The sequence below is a fragment of the Tursiops truncatus genome, chromosome 9 (genome assembly GCF_011762595.2).
Source record: "Tursiops truncatus isolate mTurTru1 chromosome 9, mTurTru1.mat.Y, whole genome shotgun sequence".
NCBI lineage: Eukaryota > Metazoa > Chordata > Mammalia > Artiodactyla > Delphinidae > Tursiops > Tursiops truncatus.
Window position 1 is genome coordinate 17793237 of NC_047042.1, and position 19651 is coordinate 17812887.

At 37.6% G+C, this 19651-nt stretch overlaps 2 protein-coding genes across 6 annotated transcripts in view; one reads left to right on the plus strand and one right to left on the minus strand.

Annotated features, from left to right (window-relative positions):
• ATXN7L1 (ataxin 7 like 1) overlaps positions 1 to 19651 on the plus strand; it is a 360884-nt gene that overhangs the window by 273986 nt on the left and 67247 nt on the right. For 2 of the 5 annotated variants that reach the window (XM_073810163.1, XM_033862913.2), the window contains one exon: positions 857 to 1382. The exons of 2 other annotated variants lie outside the window; for them this stretch is intronic. Coding sequence is in view for 1 of the 3 variants with exons in the window: in XM_033862913.2 (XP_033718804.1) it covers positions 857 to 923 (67 nt within the window). In the remaining 2 variants the exon portion in view is untranslated. Of the gene's footprint in view, positions 1 to 856; positions 1383 to 19651 lie in introns of those variants that run through there. One more of the 5 variants, XM_073810164.1, reaches the window with a different exon arrangement.
• Positions 983 to 18138, minus strand: RINT1 (RAD50 interactor 1). Its single transcript, XM_033862914.2, has 11 exons — positions 17961 to 18138; positions 15895 to 16136; positions 13191 to 13364; positions 12943 to 13092; positions 12189 to 12345; positions 10331 to 10441; positions 10007 to 10232; positions 9336 to 9473; positions 7632 to 7831; positions 2144 to 2358; positions 983 to 1196 (listed from the first exon to the last, which is right to left on the minus strand). The coding sequence occupies exons 1-11, from the start codon at positions 17991 to 17993 to the stop codon at positions 983 to 985; spliced, it is 1860 nt and encodes a 619-aa protein (XP_033718805.2). The 5' UTR covers positions 17994 to 18138.

A 19651-nucleotide genomic window follows, 5' to 3' on the forward strand; every position in this document is an offset into this window, starting at 1 on the left:
CATTTATAGTTTATAAAAACTATTTATAGATTAGCTATTTGGCTCTTTTAATGTGTTTTGACTATATATGTACAGAGTTTATATTTCATTAGATTACTATAAGGTAATAGGATCATTGATTTCAGTATGTATCCATTATTTCCCAAAATGTGATACTTGATAGTAACAGTCTATTAAATGTAGCTAAGACTTTAGGTACATTAGGATACAGGAAAAGAGAAAATTAAGGGACAAAATAAAAGCAGAAAGGTAGAATACTAAAAAGAAGCAGAAATAGATACCTTACTGAAATGAGCAAAAAAACTTTCATTTTATCTGTTTAAAAGGAATACTTTATAATCTCAAAAACCTAAATAATTTAAATTTTACATCAACAATTTCTAAAAATGCTTGTAAGAATTCTCTTACATCCATTTATAATTATACTTAGAACCAAAATTAATATCAAATGTTTAAGAAAACAAATTTTCTTCAGGCCTGGCCTGTTATTCAGTACTAAATATATTTCAAATTTCTTCTATTTATTGAATATGGCAGAACTGCATTTGCTTTCATTTTCTATTTATTTCCCAGTAATAAGCACATAGGAGCATTACACCAAATATTAGAAAACAAAGGCCAACATATCATTTGTATCCAGTTCTGGTCAAGTTTTTGGGGTCATGGGTCACATCTTGTATTACTGGTACATAATGAATACTTTAAACTGTTAACTGATGCAATATATATTTAACATCACTGGAACCCTAAAGCTGTTAAAAAATGAATCAACTTCCTCTAACAATTTGATACATCAAAATTAATTGTTAAATATTGCACTTACTGTTTAAAATAATTTTCTGGCCTCTTGCAATAGTGGGAAAACAAAGGGAAAAGATTCCGAGTCATATCGAAGTGCAGCTGAGCTGCTCCTCCTTCATTGAAGTGATTGGCAAGAATTATCTGAAAAAAAGGACAATTCATATAGCAGTTGCCTCTATCATCACAACCCAACATACAGTCTACTCTTACTTACTTCTTGGTAGATGTATATGTCCAGCTTCTCTACAAGCATTTGCCAGAAGATTTTAAATAAGGAGAAGCAGAGCTGCTGCTCCAATTGCAGTAAACGGTCTCGTAAAGTAAGCAGTAAGGGGCAAGCCGAACTGGACAGGGACATCACTGCCTGCTCTGACTGCGATGGCAAGGACAACCACCTGGAAAAAAACAGAAACAGCACTGCCTGAAGCACATTAATTTTTATTATGAAATTTTTCATCTCTCTGTATTTTTAAAGATTTAACAAATCATTTTAAATGTGGGGAAGTGCACTGTCCTGGGGCATTTTGGGTAAGAAAAAATGTGCAGCCCAACATTAAAAGCTCTTTCAGAAAATAAATGTACTTACGTTTGTTTGCTTATTTATTTAATTTTATTTTTTGGCCACGCCACACAGCTTGTGGGATCTTAGTTCCCTGACCAGGGACTGAACCCAGGCCCTGGCAGTGAAAGTGCTTAGTCCTAACCACTGGACCGCCAGGGAATTCCCTGTACCTATGTTTATATTGTAGTTCTCAATGAAATACTCTTTACTTAATGAGGATGATAAGTTTTTTAAATCCCCAGTTTTAATATGACTTACTGATATAAGAGTTAAAATGTAAAATGCATTTACATTTAAGACATCAGCTAATTTTACACTCTAATTTTCAGCAAAACAACAGGGACTAATAACACTTCCAAACTGATAACAAGTCCTCTGTGTGACAGGACTGCTAGGACAGACATTGCCTGCACTCAAGAAGCTCACCGTCTGGGAGGTAACAGATGTCACAGGAATCATGAGAGTGGACTAAACTATAGCACAGGCATGCACAGGTACTACAGCAGCACCTTGCTTTGTCAATGGGTGACAGGCTAGGCATTCGGCCCCATGCCAGACACCAGCTCGCTGGACTTACAGACACATCTGAAGGTTAAGTTATGATCAGTTTATTCTGATTAAGAATGTCTGAATATATTTTAGAAACAGTTAAAAGTCTGGAGTGCAAAAGGCCAAGCTCTGTGCTATCTAGACACTTTGGAAATCTGACTGCATGTCACCTTTTAACTTCTATCAAACTGGAGTTGAGAGTTGACTTATAAGAAAGTACAGAGGACTTACCTTTCTTTTTTATACAATTTTGCAGCATCTTTAACTTCTCTAAAAACATGGTCTACTTGCCGGGTCAGCATGTCATGCTTTAAACGCTCTAACAGGTTAATCATGTCATCAAAGACAGAGCTCTCCATAGAGGCCAGTTGCCCCAGCTGCAATTTACTGAGAGTGTTATTCTCTGCAAAGACTTCCAATGCTGCCTGTTGAAGTTGTAGAAAGAACTGAAAGCAAAAATATGTTAACATGTTTAAGATACCTTTTTTTTTAACAGCTTGAGATGTAACTCATGTACCGTACAATTCACCCATTTAAAGTATACAGTTTGGGGACTTCCTTGGTGGAGCAGTGGATGAGAATCCACCTGCCAACACAGGGGACACAGGTTCGAGCCCTGGTCAAGGAAGATCCCACAGTACCGCGCAACAATGAAGCCCGTGCGCCACAACTACTGAGCCTGAGCTCTAGAGCCCATGAGCCACAACTACTGAGCCCACGTGCCACAACTACTGAAGCTGGCGTGCCTAGAGCTCATGCTCTGCAACAACAGAAGCAACCTCAATGAGAAACCCCCACTCGCCACAACTACAGAGAGCCCATGTGCAGCAGTGAAGACCCAACACAGCCATAAAGAAATTTAAAAAAATAAAGTATACAGTTCAGTGGCTTTTAGTACATTCAGAGTTGTGCATCTGTCACCACAATTTTAGAACGTTTTCATTACCCCACAAAGAAATCTCACACTCTCTGCCATCATCCCCCAACCCCCTCCTAGTGGTTCCCCACCCCACCCCCACCTTGTTCCTGGGCAACCACGAATCTCCTTTCTGTCTCTAGACCTGCCTGTTCTGGACACTTCATATAAATGGATTCATACAACCTATGGTTCTTTGTGACTAGCTTCTTTCACTTAGTATAATGTTTTCAAGGTTCAACGATGTTGTAATATATATCAGTATTTCATTTCTTTTTATAGCCAAATGATATTCCATTATATTTACCCATTCATTAGTTGACGGACATTTGGGTTGTTTACACTTTTATGAATAATACTGCTATGAACATTTGTGTACAGTTTCTGCACAAACATACGTTTTCATTTCTCTTGGATATATACCTAGGAGTAGAATTGCAGGATTCTATAGTAAATCTGTGTTTAACCTTTTGAGGAACTGCCAGACTATTTCCACAGCAACTGTACCATTTTACATTCCCATCAGCGGTGAGTGAGGGTTCAGATTTCTCTACGTCATGCTAATAACTGTTACTGCGTCTTTTTTATTACAGCCATCCTAGTTTGTATGAAGTGGCATCCCATTGTGGTTTTGATTTGCATTCCCCTAACGGCTACCTTCTTTAAGTGCTCATGTTTTTCTAGACACAGATTGAGAGCTGTAGTAAACCTAGAAGATATATGAGTTAAGAGAATTAAAATGTCATTTTTGTACAGTATTATTTTAGGTAGAATTAGTATTATTCTTTCTGCCCTACAGGAAAACAACGCTGTGGGTAATTAGCAAAACGTTAAAAACAACCTAAATGTCTATTAAGAGGAGACTGGGCATGGCTACTAGGGATTATTCAGGGATGACATGTGAGAGGCCATCTTGGCATTTCTGCTGAAGCTGGCAGGGAAGTGGCAGTGTCCTTTTGAGCCTGCTTATGGACCATGGAAGCCTGGAGCCACCCATGGTCATACTTACCAGAGCCGGCCTACGAGTGAAGCCAGGAATGAACAACTTTAGAGCAGCCCTGCCTAATCCTTTCAGTTACACAAATTCCTCACCTCCTCACGCCACCGCACTCCCCTACTTAGGCCAGCGTGAATCTGGGTTTCTGTCACCTATGACTGAAACATTCCTAATTCTGAATGGCTGGGTTATGTCAGGGTTAGCACAGTCTGGCAATGGACAGACAGCTGTTAGTGGAGAATCTAAATGAATGGAAGGTGAACTCTACTTTTTTCTGTGTAATACAAGAGCTTACATGATTTTTATTTAGAGCATTCACAGGCTGAAGGACTGTGAATGTGATTAAATGATTTTTTAATTAATTAATTATTTTTGTCTGTGTTGGGTCTTCGTTGCTGTGTGCTGGCTTTCTCTACTTGCGGTGAGCAGGGGCTACTCTTCATTGCGTGCGCGGGCTTCTCATAGTCGTGGCTTCTCTTGTTGTGGAGCATGGGCTCTAGGCGCACAGGCTTCAGTATTTGTGGCACGTGGGCTCAGTAGTTGTGGCACGTGGGCTCAGTAGTTGTGGCTTGCGGGTTCTAGAGCTCAGGCTCAGTATTTGTGGCATACAGGCTTAGTTGCTCCACGGCATGTGGGATCTTCCCAGACCAGGGATCGAACCCATGTCCCCTGCATTGGCAGGCGGATTTTTAACCACTGCGCCACCAGGGAAGCCGTAAATGATTTTTGATGTTAAACAGAATTTGTACCATAGTAACATACCAAACACAAAATTCATTCATGACTTGAAGAGTCAACTCATAAATTTTCTAAGGCTAGGGATGATGGCCAATTCATCTTTGTTAACAGACTATGGCACTGAGTAAAGTAGTTAATGATGTTCCACAAATATTTCATTGAAGCTAAACATGTGGTCCTGAATGAGTCTCTTATTAAAATCACTGGCATAAGCAGCAAGAATGACAATTTGTTTCACGAAAAAGCTTAGCAGAAAATGGAGCGCTGTGGTGGGGTGAGTGAATAAAAGCACTTACTAAAATTAGGAACATGACACATAAAAGTACATAATGAATGAATGTATTCTGATTAGGTGACTTTATAAAGATAGATGCATTCATCATTACACTCCACTTATATTCATTTTATGAAATGATTATTTTCCTTGCTCAGCAGAATGATATGCACATGTATTTCAGTTAACATTTTTGTAGAAAAGGCTTTAAGTAATTACAAAGTCCCAACCAAAGAGTCCAGATTAGAGTAAACTATGATTGTGTTTATTAGATATTTATCTTGTTTGTATCTGTTATTAGTATATTTATTTTTGTTTCCTATTTTTTTGGCTTATTACCCTGATAAAGACTTTTTCATTTTGTTTTTTCTTTCACAGTAAAGGAAAATATCTTCTATATAATGTGCTAGCAGTATATAATTTTTTATCATAAATTCATAATTTAAAATACATTCTTGTCATGTTTTCTAGACTTTCTAACTCAGGCATTGAATATTTTAAATGCCTGTGTGTGGCTATATTTCATTTCTGCTTTTATTTTTTGTTTTATTACATTAAGATTTGACAATGTATAGAAATTTTAATTTACCTTCGTTCATATTTGTGACTCAGCTGGACACACTCAAAAATTGTGTTTCCCTTAGTATACTGTGGACTTACCACCAATCTCCAGTTAATCAGTCCTTCTAATTATTTAAGTCTGTAATTATTCAGTTCCCACTTTATCACATTTTAAAAGGGATGTTTTTAAGTCTTTAGTTAAAATTATAGTTGTTTTATTTTCCTACTTTCATTTAATGACACAATTATACACATAATACTTATATTTATAATGTGTCTTCATATTCTTTATACTCAGTATAGTTTTTTCACCATTAAATGTATATTTTACTGTTTTATGGTCATCTTAATCCTGTGTTAATGCTTTCTGCCATGAAATGTACTTCATGGGCCTTGCTGGATTTTTGTATCCACACATATGATCTTAGAACAGTGATTCCTAACCTGAGAACACCCTGTTCAAGAAGGAGGTCTTGGGGCTTCCCTGGTGGCGCAGTGGTTGAGAGTCCGCTTGCCGATGCAGGGGACACGGGTTCGTGCCCCAGTCCGGGAAGATCCCACATGCCACAGAGCGGCTAGGCCCGTGAGCCATGGCCGCTGAGCCTGCGCGTCTGGAGCCTGTGCTCCGCAATGGGAGAGGCCACAACAGTGAGAGGCCCGCGTACCGCAAAAAAAAAAAAAAAAAAAAAAAAAGGAGGTCTTGGAGGCCCTCTGCAATCATTTTAATATCTAAAACAGCTAAAGGAATTAATCTATTTATGTTAAGGCTATAAAGACTAATTACGTTTCTTCACTTTTAGTTGGAAGTACATATTAGAAAATCTGGTTACCAAAAGCCCTGATCACCAATATATTCCTTGGATTAATAAAAAGAGTAAAACTAAAGTACTAGTTAATTATATTTAGGCAGATCAAATCTGCCAACACATGGAGTCTGCATGGAGAAAGGAAGGATAAGTAAAATCCTTGGAGGTAAAAGGCCTTTCACAGTACTTGTTACTAAATCCAGGGTTTGATTTTTAGATTTATTTAAAATATACCTTCCAGGGTAAGAAATTAGTTAATTTTTTTGGATGTGATAACGGTATTTTTTTAAAAATATTTATTTATTTATTTATTTTGGCTACATCAGGTCTTAGTTGGGGCATGCGGGATCTTTCATTGCAGCACGCGGGCTCCTCTCTAGTTGTGGCGTGCGGGTTTTTTCTCTCTAGTTGTGGTGTGCGGGCTCCAGGGCATGTGGGCTCTGTAGTTGCGGCATGCGGGCTCTCTCATTGAGGCATGCAAGCTCAATAGTTGTGGCACGCGGGCTTTGTTGCCCCGCGGCATGCGGGATCTTAGTTCCCCAACCAAGGATTGAACCCGCGTCCCCTGCACTGGAAGGCGGATTCTTTACCACTGGACAACCAGGGAAGTCCCCTGGTGGTGTGTTTTTAAAAAAGGTGTTCTTATCTTTTAGAGATACATATGAAAATATTTACCACGAAATGTATCTGAGATCTACTTCAAAATAATCACACATGGGGGTAGAGCAAAGGTTTAAATGAAACACAGTTGGTATAAGAAGCTGGGTGAGGACTTCCCTGGTAGTCCAGTCCACACTTCCAATGCAGGATGGGTGCGGGTTCAATCCCTGGTTGGGGAACTAAGATCCCATATGCCATGTGGCACAGCCAAATTTAAAAAAAAAAAAAAAAAAGCTGGGTGATAGGCACATGGGAGTTCGTTTTACCATTCTATTCACTCTTGAATATGTTTGAAAATAAACAAAGTATTAAATAATTTTTTAATGTATGAAATAGGTTAAAAAATGTTTCTGTTTTTATGATTTCATAATTTATGTTTCGAAGGCACTAAAAAGGTATCAAATGTTATTCTTTTATTTTCCTTAAAGTCTTGAACTTTATTGATTTTGACACCATTACACAATCTTAGCTTTTCGCGAGATGGCAATTACTATTCATGACATTTACCAAGTTCAGAGTCTAAAAAAGGAAAATGGTTCACTTTATAAACAACAATTTCACGAAAAGATGGCTTCTCCAGTGATTAAAATATCAGGATTATTTAACCGTTTGAGACTTGAATGAGAAAAATATGTACTTTAATCACACCTCCTAAGTTTGGCCCAACTGTGATTCTGCCTAACTTGCTTGCTACAGATTCAACAGATTTCAAAAGGCAAAACTGTTGAAGTTACTAATATATTACTTAATATAAAAGATTAACTTACAACATTGTCAGCCCAATCTGCTAGTACTGTTGAGATATAGTTCACGGCATTAAGAATTGCACAATATCGAAAGCCAAGGGAAGCTCTAGTCTCTTCTTTCATCACCTGAGTTAATCGTATCCTAAAATCATCTACTAAGTCCTTCTGTAACTCCAGGAACTGCAGCTTTCTGGAAGCTGTGGGAAGATTTTTATATCTGTCTGTGGAGAAAGTTAACAAGACATATGAAGGTTTATGGTACCATCCATGACATAGTTATAGGTTTTTCCTACTGACTGGCTTTGGTGCCTTTGTCAAAAATCGATTGACCATTCAAGTATGGATCCATTTCTAAACTCTCTAAGTACGTCGGTTTCCCAAGTATTGGTATTTGTCAAAACTCATTGATCTGTACACTAAAGATCTATGCATTTCACTGTATATGAGTTATGCTTCTAACACATTGTAAATTAACTATACTGCAATTTAAAAAGTTATATCTCAATATTTTAAAAAGGCATATGAGAAAGTTATATACCAAAACTATTCTATTTCTTCAACAAATAAATGACATTTTTTAAAAAAGGAAGGAGGAACTAGGGTAGGTTAAAAGAGATACATAGTTAAGGATTTATAGGTGAAATGCTAAGATGTCTGAAATGTTCTCTAAAATACTTCAGGGGAAAAAATCTGGATTTTGGGGGGAGAAAAACACATAATAGAAAAGTGATAGTTTTAAACCTTAGTAACAGATACCTGAGGGTTCGATATGCTACTTTTATATATATTAGAAAATTTCCATAATAAAATTTTTTTTAATCAGTTTTGCTAAATTTTTTTGTATTTTAGTGTTTTTCATATCTTTCTTACAGTTAGAATATAGAATTTACTGACTGGCCTGGAATGACACCTCTTCAGGTTACTAGACAGGCCCAAGCAATGGACAAGACACTGCAGGATAATGGCAGTGAGGGCTCAGTGGCACCTGGAGAACCAGCAGGCCTGCAGTGCCCTGGGGCAACATGGATGGCTGCAGACAAACCAGGGCTAGAGGCGGCTGGGCCACCCTCCAGCCAGAACATTCTTGCACCATAAGAAGAGGTCCTATTACTATTCCAATCCCTAAAGTTACTTTATTATTTTACTGTTCTACAATCTTTGATATATCGAGGTGAAGAAAATAATATATAAAATTTAGGTCAATCACCATTTACTGAAGACACTCAAAAAGTTGAAAGGCAAGAGATTTCAGGTAATAAAATTAAATTCTTATTTGTTTTTATGTAACGATTCAGGAATTTTCCCCTCATGGAAACTAATGTTTAAGATCTTATTTAGATTACTAAAAATCTAAAAGCTGGAATGCTGTGCTAGAGTTCTGCCAAAATAGAAACTGAATTTGAAGGTATTACAATAACCACTATATATTTTGTCAAACTACTTGAAAAGTACCATGTGAAGAATCAGTACTTTCATTGACTTTTTAAAATTTTATGTATTGAAGTATAGTTGATTTACAACATTGTATTTAATTTCTGTTATACAGCAAAGTGACTCAGTTATACATATATACATTCTTTTTCATATTCTTTTCCATTATGGTTTATCACATAATGGAATCCATCCCCCCACCCCACCCCACCCCACCCCTTGGCAACCACAAGTCTGTTAAGAGTCAGTACTTTTAAAAAAAAACAAAGTTGTATCTTAAAAGACTATACTTACCAGTTATAACCAAGAGTAGTGTCATAAACGTCTCTGCACAGTCTGGAACTTTCATCTCATCCACATCAGTGATATCCTTATATTGGGATATCCAGGCAGCTTCTGACGAGAGCATTGAGTCCATTTTTTGAAGAGCAACTGATAAGCAGGAAAAAGGATTATGTCAAACAACTAGTTACAGATTGTTACATTACAAATTCCTAATCTTTCAACTCATAATCTCTTAGGAATGGTACCTTTCATGAAAAAATAAATCTATAACCTCCTACTAGTTGTACTATATTTAACGTGCTCTATTCTAGGGTTAAATGAGATATTTTACTTCTCCCTGCCGTACCTACCCCAAATCTTCAAAATAGTTACACTCACTAGACAAGCCACATCCAATATGATTCCAGCAAGAACAGAAATACTATACGTAAAATCTATAAAACAGTTAACTATATACTGTACTGGCTTGAATATTCTACCCTAGAAACCTGTAGAGTGCAATTCTGGGAAAAACTGAAGCTTGATGGGAAGAAAAGAAAATAAGATGATCTCTGAAGGCAACTTGGTAAACCCTAACCAAGAAAAATATAGATGGCTCTAGTTTCTACCCAGAACTGGAGAAAACTTATATACGCAAAAAGAGGCATCTCTCCCCACCCCACAGCCACGTGAGCACTTACATTTTCTCTCCACAGTCAACCATCTCTGAAAACAGGTCTCTTCTGACAGAATATGCATACAATTAGCAAAAGTGCTGGGATAGCCATGAACGCTGTGTAGTTCTCTTTCAAACAAAAGCACCTCATCCACCAAATGACAGAAGAGACTGTCATCATAGAGCAGACAAGGAATATCAGCAGCTAACTTTTCAAGAACCAGCATCATAAGGCCCCGAGAAAATTCAAGCTACAAAAATATACATAAGCATAAGGTAATGAAAATGACAAGTTATTCATGGACACCTACAACTCTAAAACGGAAATGCTTTGGACAAAGTCTCTTACCCTTGCATTCACCGAAGAGCCTACTTTGTCTAATATTGGCTGAATCTTCTCATCCAGAAACTGAGTGTGGTTCCCAATCCACATAAGTACCTGAGCCAAGTACCATTCGGGCTGAGGAAGGAGGTAAACAGTTTGAATTCTTAAGTCATTCCAACTGCAAAGTTACAGTTAAATGTCTCTATTTATTGTAGACACACAGTACTTACAAAAATTAGTTGAAAATTCCTATATGTAAGAGCACAGTTTCTACTCTGAACTTTAAATTCATGCAAGGCTTAATAATCAAATGTTTCCCAATGTACTCCCAATAAATTTCAATAATGTGGCTTATGAAAGTAAACTCATAAATTTACAATGCCATAAATATTTAAAACCTAGTACTTTAGAAATATGTAAAGTATAAATATTATATATTTTTTTGAAATAACATTCCAAAATAATTTCTAAACATGACCATCTTCTGTTTTGTTTTTTCAAAACCTAAATTAGGAAAAAAAATTTGGCTGGTCTGCATTACAAGAAATACAAATGCTTTAAAACAGGTATAATTATAGAAGAGTAATATAAGTATGCAGCTTTTTAAACTGTCCCTAGAGATGATTCTATAAACCTTCCAAGTTTTGCTGGACAGGAATTCTAGAACATTTACTGAAAGGTAAAACCCTGCTGTGTGCTAGATGCTGGGAATACAGAAATGAAAAAGGGGCAGTAGCTACTCTCGGGGGCTGCATAGTTCAGGCTTGATGTCATAGTACTAGGACCACTGGAACCACACTTCAGGAAGCAACAATATAACTCACAATTTTCTTACTTCAAACGATCACTGCCTCTCTACAGTTTAGGTTTATTGTTTTGTCTCACTTACACTTACTAATAGGTTCTACTTTTCTTTCCACCAACACCCCATCCAAAAAAGGAGGAGAACCATGAAGTACAAAAGAACAAGCTGAATTTAAGAACCAGAAATCCATTGCCACTCTACTCCCTTCCTATACAGATGTAACTGCCTATCCCTTGATTCCTTTAATATTCTATAAAGCCTATAAACTCATTTATAGATGACACATACAATGCCTGGTGTAATCTGGCATTTAATAACATTTACTTCAAAACACCGAGAAATTAAGAATATATATTTTAAAAATAAAACAAGACCCTATTACAAAAAAAAAAACACTTACCGAATCCCTCTGCTACTTGCACTGCATTAGATGTAGCAAGACTCAAGAATAGTATCCACCCCCTAGCAACTCCCAAGGTTATAATTCTCAACAAATTCAATCAAATTTCATTGAAAACAGTTGTCAGTGATTGTTTTTCTGATCAAATTAAAGAAAAAAATCTCAACAGTATGCCCAGTACACATGGGTATAGTCCCTCAACTAAAATGTTGGTGATAATTTCCTCAAAGCCATTCCTGTCACTTATCCCCATACTTTGTCTTACACAGCTACAAATCATTTTAGCATCAGCACTTCTACTCAAAAACTAATGCTCTACTATCTTTTGATTCTCACTTTTCTTTCTGATATATTTATAAACCTGAAGGAGCAATCTGCACAGTGGAACACATGTAGAGCCAGTTGTAAAAAGTGCCACAGCAAATGCTACAGCACACCCCAGGGGAAACTTCAGAAACTGGTCAGATGATGTGCTAGTGAGTGAGCTGATTCCTACAACAAATCAACACAAGTCCCAAAATATATCTATAAAGGGTAGTGGCAAAACAGGAATTTAGCTCTTCAGAGAAAAACAGAAATGTGAATAGAATCAGATTTTAACTCAAAGCAGCAGAAGTACAGAAAGCCTTAACATTTGCTATTAATAAAAACCAAGGGCAAGAATTGGCAAAGCACACCTTGCTTATAACATTAGTTTGTCGGTTCCCTCTGAAGTGATACCTGAACCTCTTTTGAAGGGGAGTCAGCATAATCTGGATGGGCAGGATGACAGCAGGGGATGCAGGAAGAGAGTATTTTTCTGGAAGTTGTTTTGTCTCAGTAAGTAATTCATCTCTGACATAGTCAAGTCAAGGAAAAAGAAAAGCATATGTATATGTGTGTATATACACACACACACGTATATGTATGTATACACACACGTATGTGTATGTATATACACACACACGTATGTGTATACACACAAGAGACATATATGATACTAAGTAAAATTAATTATAATACAGATAATATGTAGTCTAACTTTACATGACTTCAGTAAAAAGTACATGAAAAATGTTATTAGAATTAATCTGTCTTTCCTAAAATAAAGAATAATAAGTAGTAAGGAAACATATTCAAGTAATCGTGCTATTAAATTAGTACTAAGTTACTAAGGTTTCTTCCCATTTGCCCATTTTTTTGATTGTCCCATGAGACCTATATGTGATGCAAACTTTTACAGTCATGCATTTCAGAACTCCTCACAGCCCTCCCACCCACATGCAATTTATGTGGAAGGAGAACAGTCCATGGGAATACAGAGATCAAGTCCAAACCCACTACTCCCTGGCCACTTTCAGAAAGCTTTACTCTCTGGTCACTTTACTCTCTGGCCACAAATCCACTCTAGAAAAAAGAAATTTTAGTGAGTTTTAACTCCAACAAAGATACGAGGTTTGTAGTTTCAGGAGCTGAGAAAATAGTGTCTCCAAGTTACTGTATATCTCAGGGGCACTGGCTGGTCGACTTATGCCAACAGTTTGAGACTGAGGGGGTGCGATGAATGGCCAATGAAGCTGTGCTAAAATTTCCTCAAAGTCACTGTAACAGAAAAGTGACACAAATATTGCAGTAAAATACCGTGAGCACCAAATATCCATCTGAAAGCAATTACCATGAAATATGGATAAATTTCTTGCCTTGTAAGCTTGTCCTTGAGAATTTTATGCCAGAATTTAACAGTGGCTCTCATGAACCCAAGAAGATGAGTACAGGATGATTCCTGAAGCTTGATGTCAAGTTCTGCCATGGAGACCAGAGTAGAAGCTGCCTCTGGGACGTTATTGGTCATCAGATACTGCTGAATGTTATCACTGCAAAACAAGGCAAAACAAACTGTAAAGACAGTTTGTCCACAATAATGCCAAATGTGGAAAAACTGCTGTTTCCTCCTGCTTTATATAAAGCTACATCCAAGAAAGAAGGAAGCGCCACCTTGTAGTGGCTTTTTTACCTGATACGCAAGTCTCTGGGAGCCTGGAGTCCTCAAATTCAGCATCCTTCTAAGAACAGTGGCCTGTGTTCAGGATACCTCCCTCCACCTTTCCCTTCCCACCCCTCCCAAGGTAAAAGAATTTTCCTTTGTCACATTCCCTCAGGCACCACTCATTTCTAATAAATCTGTCTTTGACAGAAGTCTGTCATATCTTAATCCAAAGGGGAGAATGTGGGTGGCATCTGGTAAGGTCAAATATGGTAGACTTCAATTTTTACCTACTTTGCCCAGCTAAACTGGATTATAGGAAACTTAGGGAGGTGGCACCTCAGAGTCTAGTCCTTTCAAGTTACTGTTAGCCAAGTTGCAGACAAAATTTAAGCTAAGCTCTACAGCAAGGGTAGCAAACTCAAATGCCTCGCAAGGCCTGATGGGCACAGTAAATGAAAAAAGCAAAGTGGGCGGGGACTAGGACAAGCTAAAAGGCACATACCCCATCCTAAGGCTCCAGCCAAGTGCTGCCACACTGGAGTGTAGGTCCAATGTAGCCAAATCTTAAAATTTTTCAAGAGAATCCAGAAATCAAGATTTCCATGTAAAATCAAACCAATTAATCAAATTCTTTAAAAGAAGCCAAATACAACCTATCTTCAGGATTCATTCAGCCCATGACTACCATTTTGCATATTGGCTAAATAAAACAAAACATTTAAAACTGAAATGTTTCTTTTGATGAAAATAACATTCCATATCTTAAGCCAGAATAGGAACAAAATTTAACCTTTTCAATAATTAATCTCAGTTCAGGGGTCGGAAGTGCTCTCCCTCTAGGCAGCCTGTGTACATCCTACCCAGGCCTGGCCACTTTGCTAGGTGAGAGTAAGCTGGGACTCTCATCCCCTGCTGAGTGCCACGCTTCGGTTACGCTGCTGGGTGGGCACAGCACCCTCAAGCGCAGGAATGTGTACTGCCACCCTGCCCATCTCCACTATGCACTAGTACTTTCCCTTCTCCCTCCAACACGAGCGGCCTTTGTTTTCCACCATCACTGCTTCAGGCCTCAACAATCATACTAATCTCACGTGTGTATTATTCTATTTCTGACAGCCCTTTTGGCCTTCCCCTACGCTCATTCTCTCATTTTTCGTTCTTCTCCTTTCCTAGTCATTCTTACTAAGTTTTTTAACAGATTTTGTCTTGTTTTTTAAATTTTTCATTTATTTATTTACTTATTGGCTGTGTTGGGTCTTCATTGCTGCGTGCAGGCTTCTCCCCAGTTGTGGTGAGCGGGGGCTACTCTTCGTTGCAGTGCGAGGGCTTCTCATTGTGGTGGCTTCTCTCGTTGCGGAGCACGGGCTCTAGGTGCACGGGCTTCAGTAGTTGTGGCACACGGCCTCAGGAGTTGTGGCTCGCGGGCTCTAGAGCGCAGGCTCAGTAGTTGTGGCGCAGGGACTTAGTTGCTCTGCAGCATGTGGGATCTTCCCAGACTAGGGCACGAACCCTGTCCCCTGCATTGGCAGGTGGCTTCTTAACCACTGCGCCACCAGGGAAGTCCCCAGATTTTGTCTTTTATAGCTATTTTCAGAATTTAAATCATGAAACCAAAAAATCTACCAATGTAGGTAGAAATGTTAATATAGCTTGTTTGAAAGGCAATACCAGACACTCACAATCAACTACCAGTGATATGTATTTAATTCAAAAAGAGTTACAATAGACCCTTGAGGAACATGGGTTTGAAGTGCACGAGTCCACTTATACACTGATTTTTTTCAGTAGTAAATACTACAGTAGTACACAATCCCTGGTTGGTTGAATCCGTGAATGTGGAGCTAAGGATAGGGAGGAATCGTGGATACAGAGGGCTGACTATGAGTTGGATGCAGATTTGACAGCTGAGGAGAGCTGATGCTCCTAACCCCTGCGTTGTTCAGGGGTCCACTGTATTTCTTTATTTTTCCCTATTCAAAAGCAGCAGGACTCTGTTTTTCATCTAATAATAAATACTGTGTAGCTCTTCTTAGGTGATACCCACTGAAAAAAATTCAAATTATAGAGAAAGCAATCCATTTCATTAAGTGACCGTCTCTAAAAGGTAAAAGAGGAATATTACCACACTGATGAGTTGGCATTATAATCATTTTTATCATGTGTTCACAATATAACTATAGGACTTAAAACTTTTTACTTGGATTACTTTCTTTCAAACGCAAATTAAGCTCCCTTAAAAGTTTATGTTCATTCATAATAAAGGAAAAGAATCATTATCATAATGCTATTTTCGTAACTGGTAAAATCACATTATTATAATCTTTAATTAACTCAATTATTTAATGGCATGCACGTACTCTCTAAGACATAGCCTCAAAGGAAAATAATAATTATGAGAACAAGGAGGCCTATTTTACCTCAGTTCTTCAATTTGTGAAATCCATTTAAGATAAGCAAGATGCCGTTCAATCTCTTCAATTTGGTTAATCATGGCTCCGAGATCTTCTATCCAGGGCTGTGCAGTCAGCAGATGGCTGTTAATGGAACTGAAGAGATGGCTTTCTTGCTCCAGAAAGTGATTAAGGAATTGCTTTGATTCTTCTGCATTTTTTAAGGCACTCTGAATTCTTTTAGGGATTTCTGATGAAACTGTAAGTACCTGCCCATACCAAAAACAAACAAAAAATAAAAAACAGCAGCAATCAGATAAGATTCTCATTTTTTTCTCTTTTTTATTAGTTACCTTCAAAATGCATGTTTGTTCTAATAGAAATGAAAATTGTCATTTAAAAGCTTCAAAAGAAACGTTGGGTTTCTGCATCCTGTACTAACCAAACCTCAACATGAAATGCTCTATGTGGAGGTGTGTAGGGAGGGCCCCCAGTAAACATCTTTGGATCTACCATCATGAAGCTCAGCACTTTCAGAGGGTCCAGCCAAAGAACATTTACCTGCTTTATCTACTAATAATTTTCTTTCAGAAACAAATGAGGCTCTGATACTAAAAGTCTGGGTAACTATTTGCAAAAGTTCCCCAGGTGATTCTGATTTAAGCCCAGATTGAGAAGGAACTATTGACTTGGTAAGATGATACCCAGGTAATGCCTTTAGATATGATATTTATTAAATAAATTTTTCTTACAGCAGATAGAAAAACATATACAAATATGAGGCATCAGTACAATATGATAAGAATATTATAAAGGAATTTCAATTTAATCAACACTGATTAGACACTCTATACCAGGCACTGTGCTAGGGTCTGACAGATAAATTAGACACAGCATCTGCCCTTAAGCTCAGCTGGTATGGAAGAGAGATGTAGGCAAACCTTCAACAGTGGGATTAGTGCAATAAAAGAGATGCCAGGTGTAATGGTGTACGAAGGCAGTGCTTCCCAGACTTGAACATGCATAGGAATCACCTAGAGATCTGGTTATAGTGCAGATTCAGACTTAATAGGCCTGAAGTAGGGACTGAGATTCTGCATTTCTTACAAGTTCCCACACTTTGAGTAGAAGGTTTTGGGGTGCAAGGCAATTGTGCTTGCATGGCTCATGCACAGACCTTTGCAGGTTGGGTGGAAATTTTTAGGGAAGTTTGCGCCACCAGGGAAGTCTCCCACTGGATTTTTTAAAACATTATTTCAGGTAATATGTTTATTATAAAAAGAAAAAAACTTGAAAATACAAAAAGATATAAAGAAATCACTTGTGGGACTTCCCTGGGGGCACAGCGGTTAAGAATCCGCCTGCCAATGCAGGGGACACGGGTTTGAGCCCTGGTCCAGGAAGATCCCACATGCCGCGGAGCAACTAAGCCCATGTGCCACAACTACTGAGCCTGAGCTCTAGAGCCCGCGAGCCACAACTACTGAGCCCGTGTGCCACAACTACTGAAACCCGGCACCTAGAGCCCATGCTCCGCAACAAGAGAAGCCACCGCAATGAGAAGCCTGAGCACCGCAACGAAGAGTAGCCCCAGCTCACTGCAACTAGAGAAAGCCTGCTCACAGCAATGAAGACCCAACACAGGCTAAATAAATAAATAAATTTATTAAAGAAGAAAAAAAGAAAATAAATCACTTATTAACCAACCACCCAGAAATAACCATTATTATAATGTTATACTTATTTTAATGTTTTCTCCCTATGTGTGCATATATAAAAAAATTGGAATGATAGTGTTGTAACATTTTGGTATCCCATGAATTTACTTTTAAAAGCACATTAAAAGTCATTGTATGAAAATGTCAGACATAAATGTCAGACATAAATCATTATCAGTAGGAACTTTCTCTTTTACATAATTTGTAAAACACCTAGCACATTGTAGGTCCTTAAAACCTATTAAGCAGTTTTAAATGATTAGACTGTTTGTCACAATCTATATTTTCAAAAATGCCTATATATTAATGGTTATATTTACATTATATTATAATGAGTATAGTACTGATATTGTTTCAATGAGTTTTAATACTTGCCTGTTCTTCTAACTGCATTTTACTTTCTGTCATCTGTTCTATGAGTTTATCAAGTTTCTTTAAAGATTTAAGGTCATTTCCGACTTCCTTTTCTATAAATACCGCCACATAGGAAGGGAGATCACCATTATCTGTACTTTCACAGACTGGTTGGTTTCCAACGACAGCTGCAATATTTATGTCACCTAAAATGAAAGAATAACAATTACTCAACACCACCAAGTACTATGGAGTTAAAGGAAATGCAAAAGATATACAAGGCAACATATCTACTTTCAAAAGTTAAAGAAAACACTACCTATATATGGCATTTTTGTATATATAGTACTTGTGTGTATATGTATATATACACACATACACAAAAATACCCTAATGAATATAGTGTGTGTAAATGAATATATGTATATATACATACACACTATATTTTATATATTTATATAAAGCAGTCAGCCCTCCACATCCATGAATTCAACCGACTGCAGATAAAAAAAAAGTTTTTTAAATCCAAAAAGTTCCGAAAAGCAAAATGAATTTGCCATGCTCCAGTAACTATTTACATAGCATTTGCATTGTATGCAAAACTATTATTATTAGCATTAGGCATTAAGTAACCTAGAGATGATTTAAAGCACACAGAGGATATGTGTAGGTTACGGGCAAATACTATGCCATTTTATATAAAGGACTTGAGCATCCAGGGATCTTGATATTCGCAGAGGTCCTGGAACCAATGCCCCATGGATACCAATGGATGAGTGTATATATTTATATATATATATGGGTATATATATGCATATAAATACACATACGCACGCACACACACACACACACACACACACACACACAAACAAATACCCAAATGAATAGCTATAAAGCAATCTATCGATCAAGTACTACTATAAAATGCTTAAGAGCTTAGGAAATTCTGAGTGAAAGAAAAATTACTAAACTCTGTCCTAGTACCCACAGGTTGCAATAGATGTTGGCATGACAGTGCAGTTACAAACAGAACTAAACTTTTCTAGACAACTGTGTATCTTAAGAATCTTTTATTACTGAGGGGAAAAAGGTCAAATCTGATTCTGCTGATGCAGCTTTTATTAAATTATTAATATATTTTCAAAATTTGCGAGGAATCAGATGGTATAGTCTAGAATAACACCAAAGGAGGACTCTGGTTTTAAAATGTTTAAAAAAAAAAGAAACAAAAAAGGTATTGAAAGATCTCAAGTATATGAAAAAAATCTGAAAGGGAGAGCAATGAGTAAAAACTCCTCCTGATATAAGAGTAAAAGAGTTTTAAAAGCTTCAGAAGCGATTGTACAAAGATGTCCATTTCAGGGACTTCCCTGGTGCACAGTGGTTAAGAGTTCGCCTGACAATGCAGGGGACACGGGTTCGAGCCCTGGTCCAGGAAGATCCCACATGCTGTAGAGCAACTAAGCCCATGAGCCACAACTTCTGAGCCCACACGCCTAGAGCCCGTGCTCCACAACAAGAGAAGCCACCGCAATGAGAAGCCCGCCCACCGCAACGAAGAGTAACCCCCGCCCGCCACAACAAGAGAAAGGCCGTGCACAGCAACAAAGACCCAACACAGCCAAAAAAAATTTTTTTAATAATAAAAATTAATTAATTATAAAAAAAGGATGTCCATTTCAGAAACGGAAAAAAAAAAAAAGAAATTTGAG

Bases quoted from the DNA above. Each gene is read 5' to 3' on its own strand.
- RINT1 (XM_033862914.2), bottom strand. From the start codon at position 17,993: ATGACAGAAAGTAAAATGCAGTTAGAAGAACAG. The intron at 9,474-10,006 runs GTAAGTGCTCAC...CCTGCTTATCAG, and splicing joins GTTGACTGTGGAGAGAAAAT to TTGCTCTTCAAAAAATGGAC. The intron at 1,197-2,143 runs GTAAGTCCTCTG...GTTTTTTTCCAG, and splicing joins AAATTGTATAAAAAAGAAAG to GTGGTTGTCCTTGCCATCGC.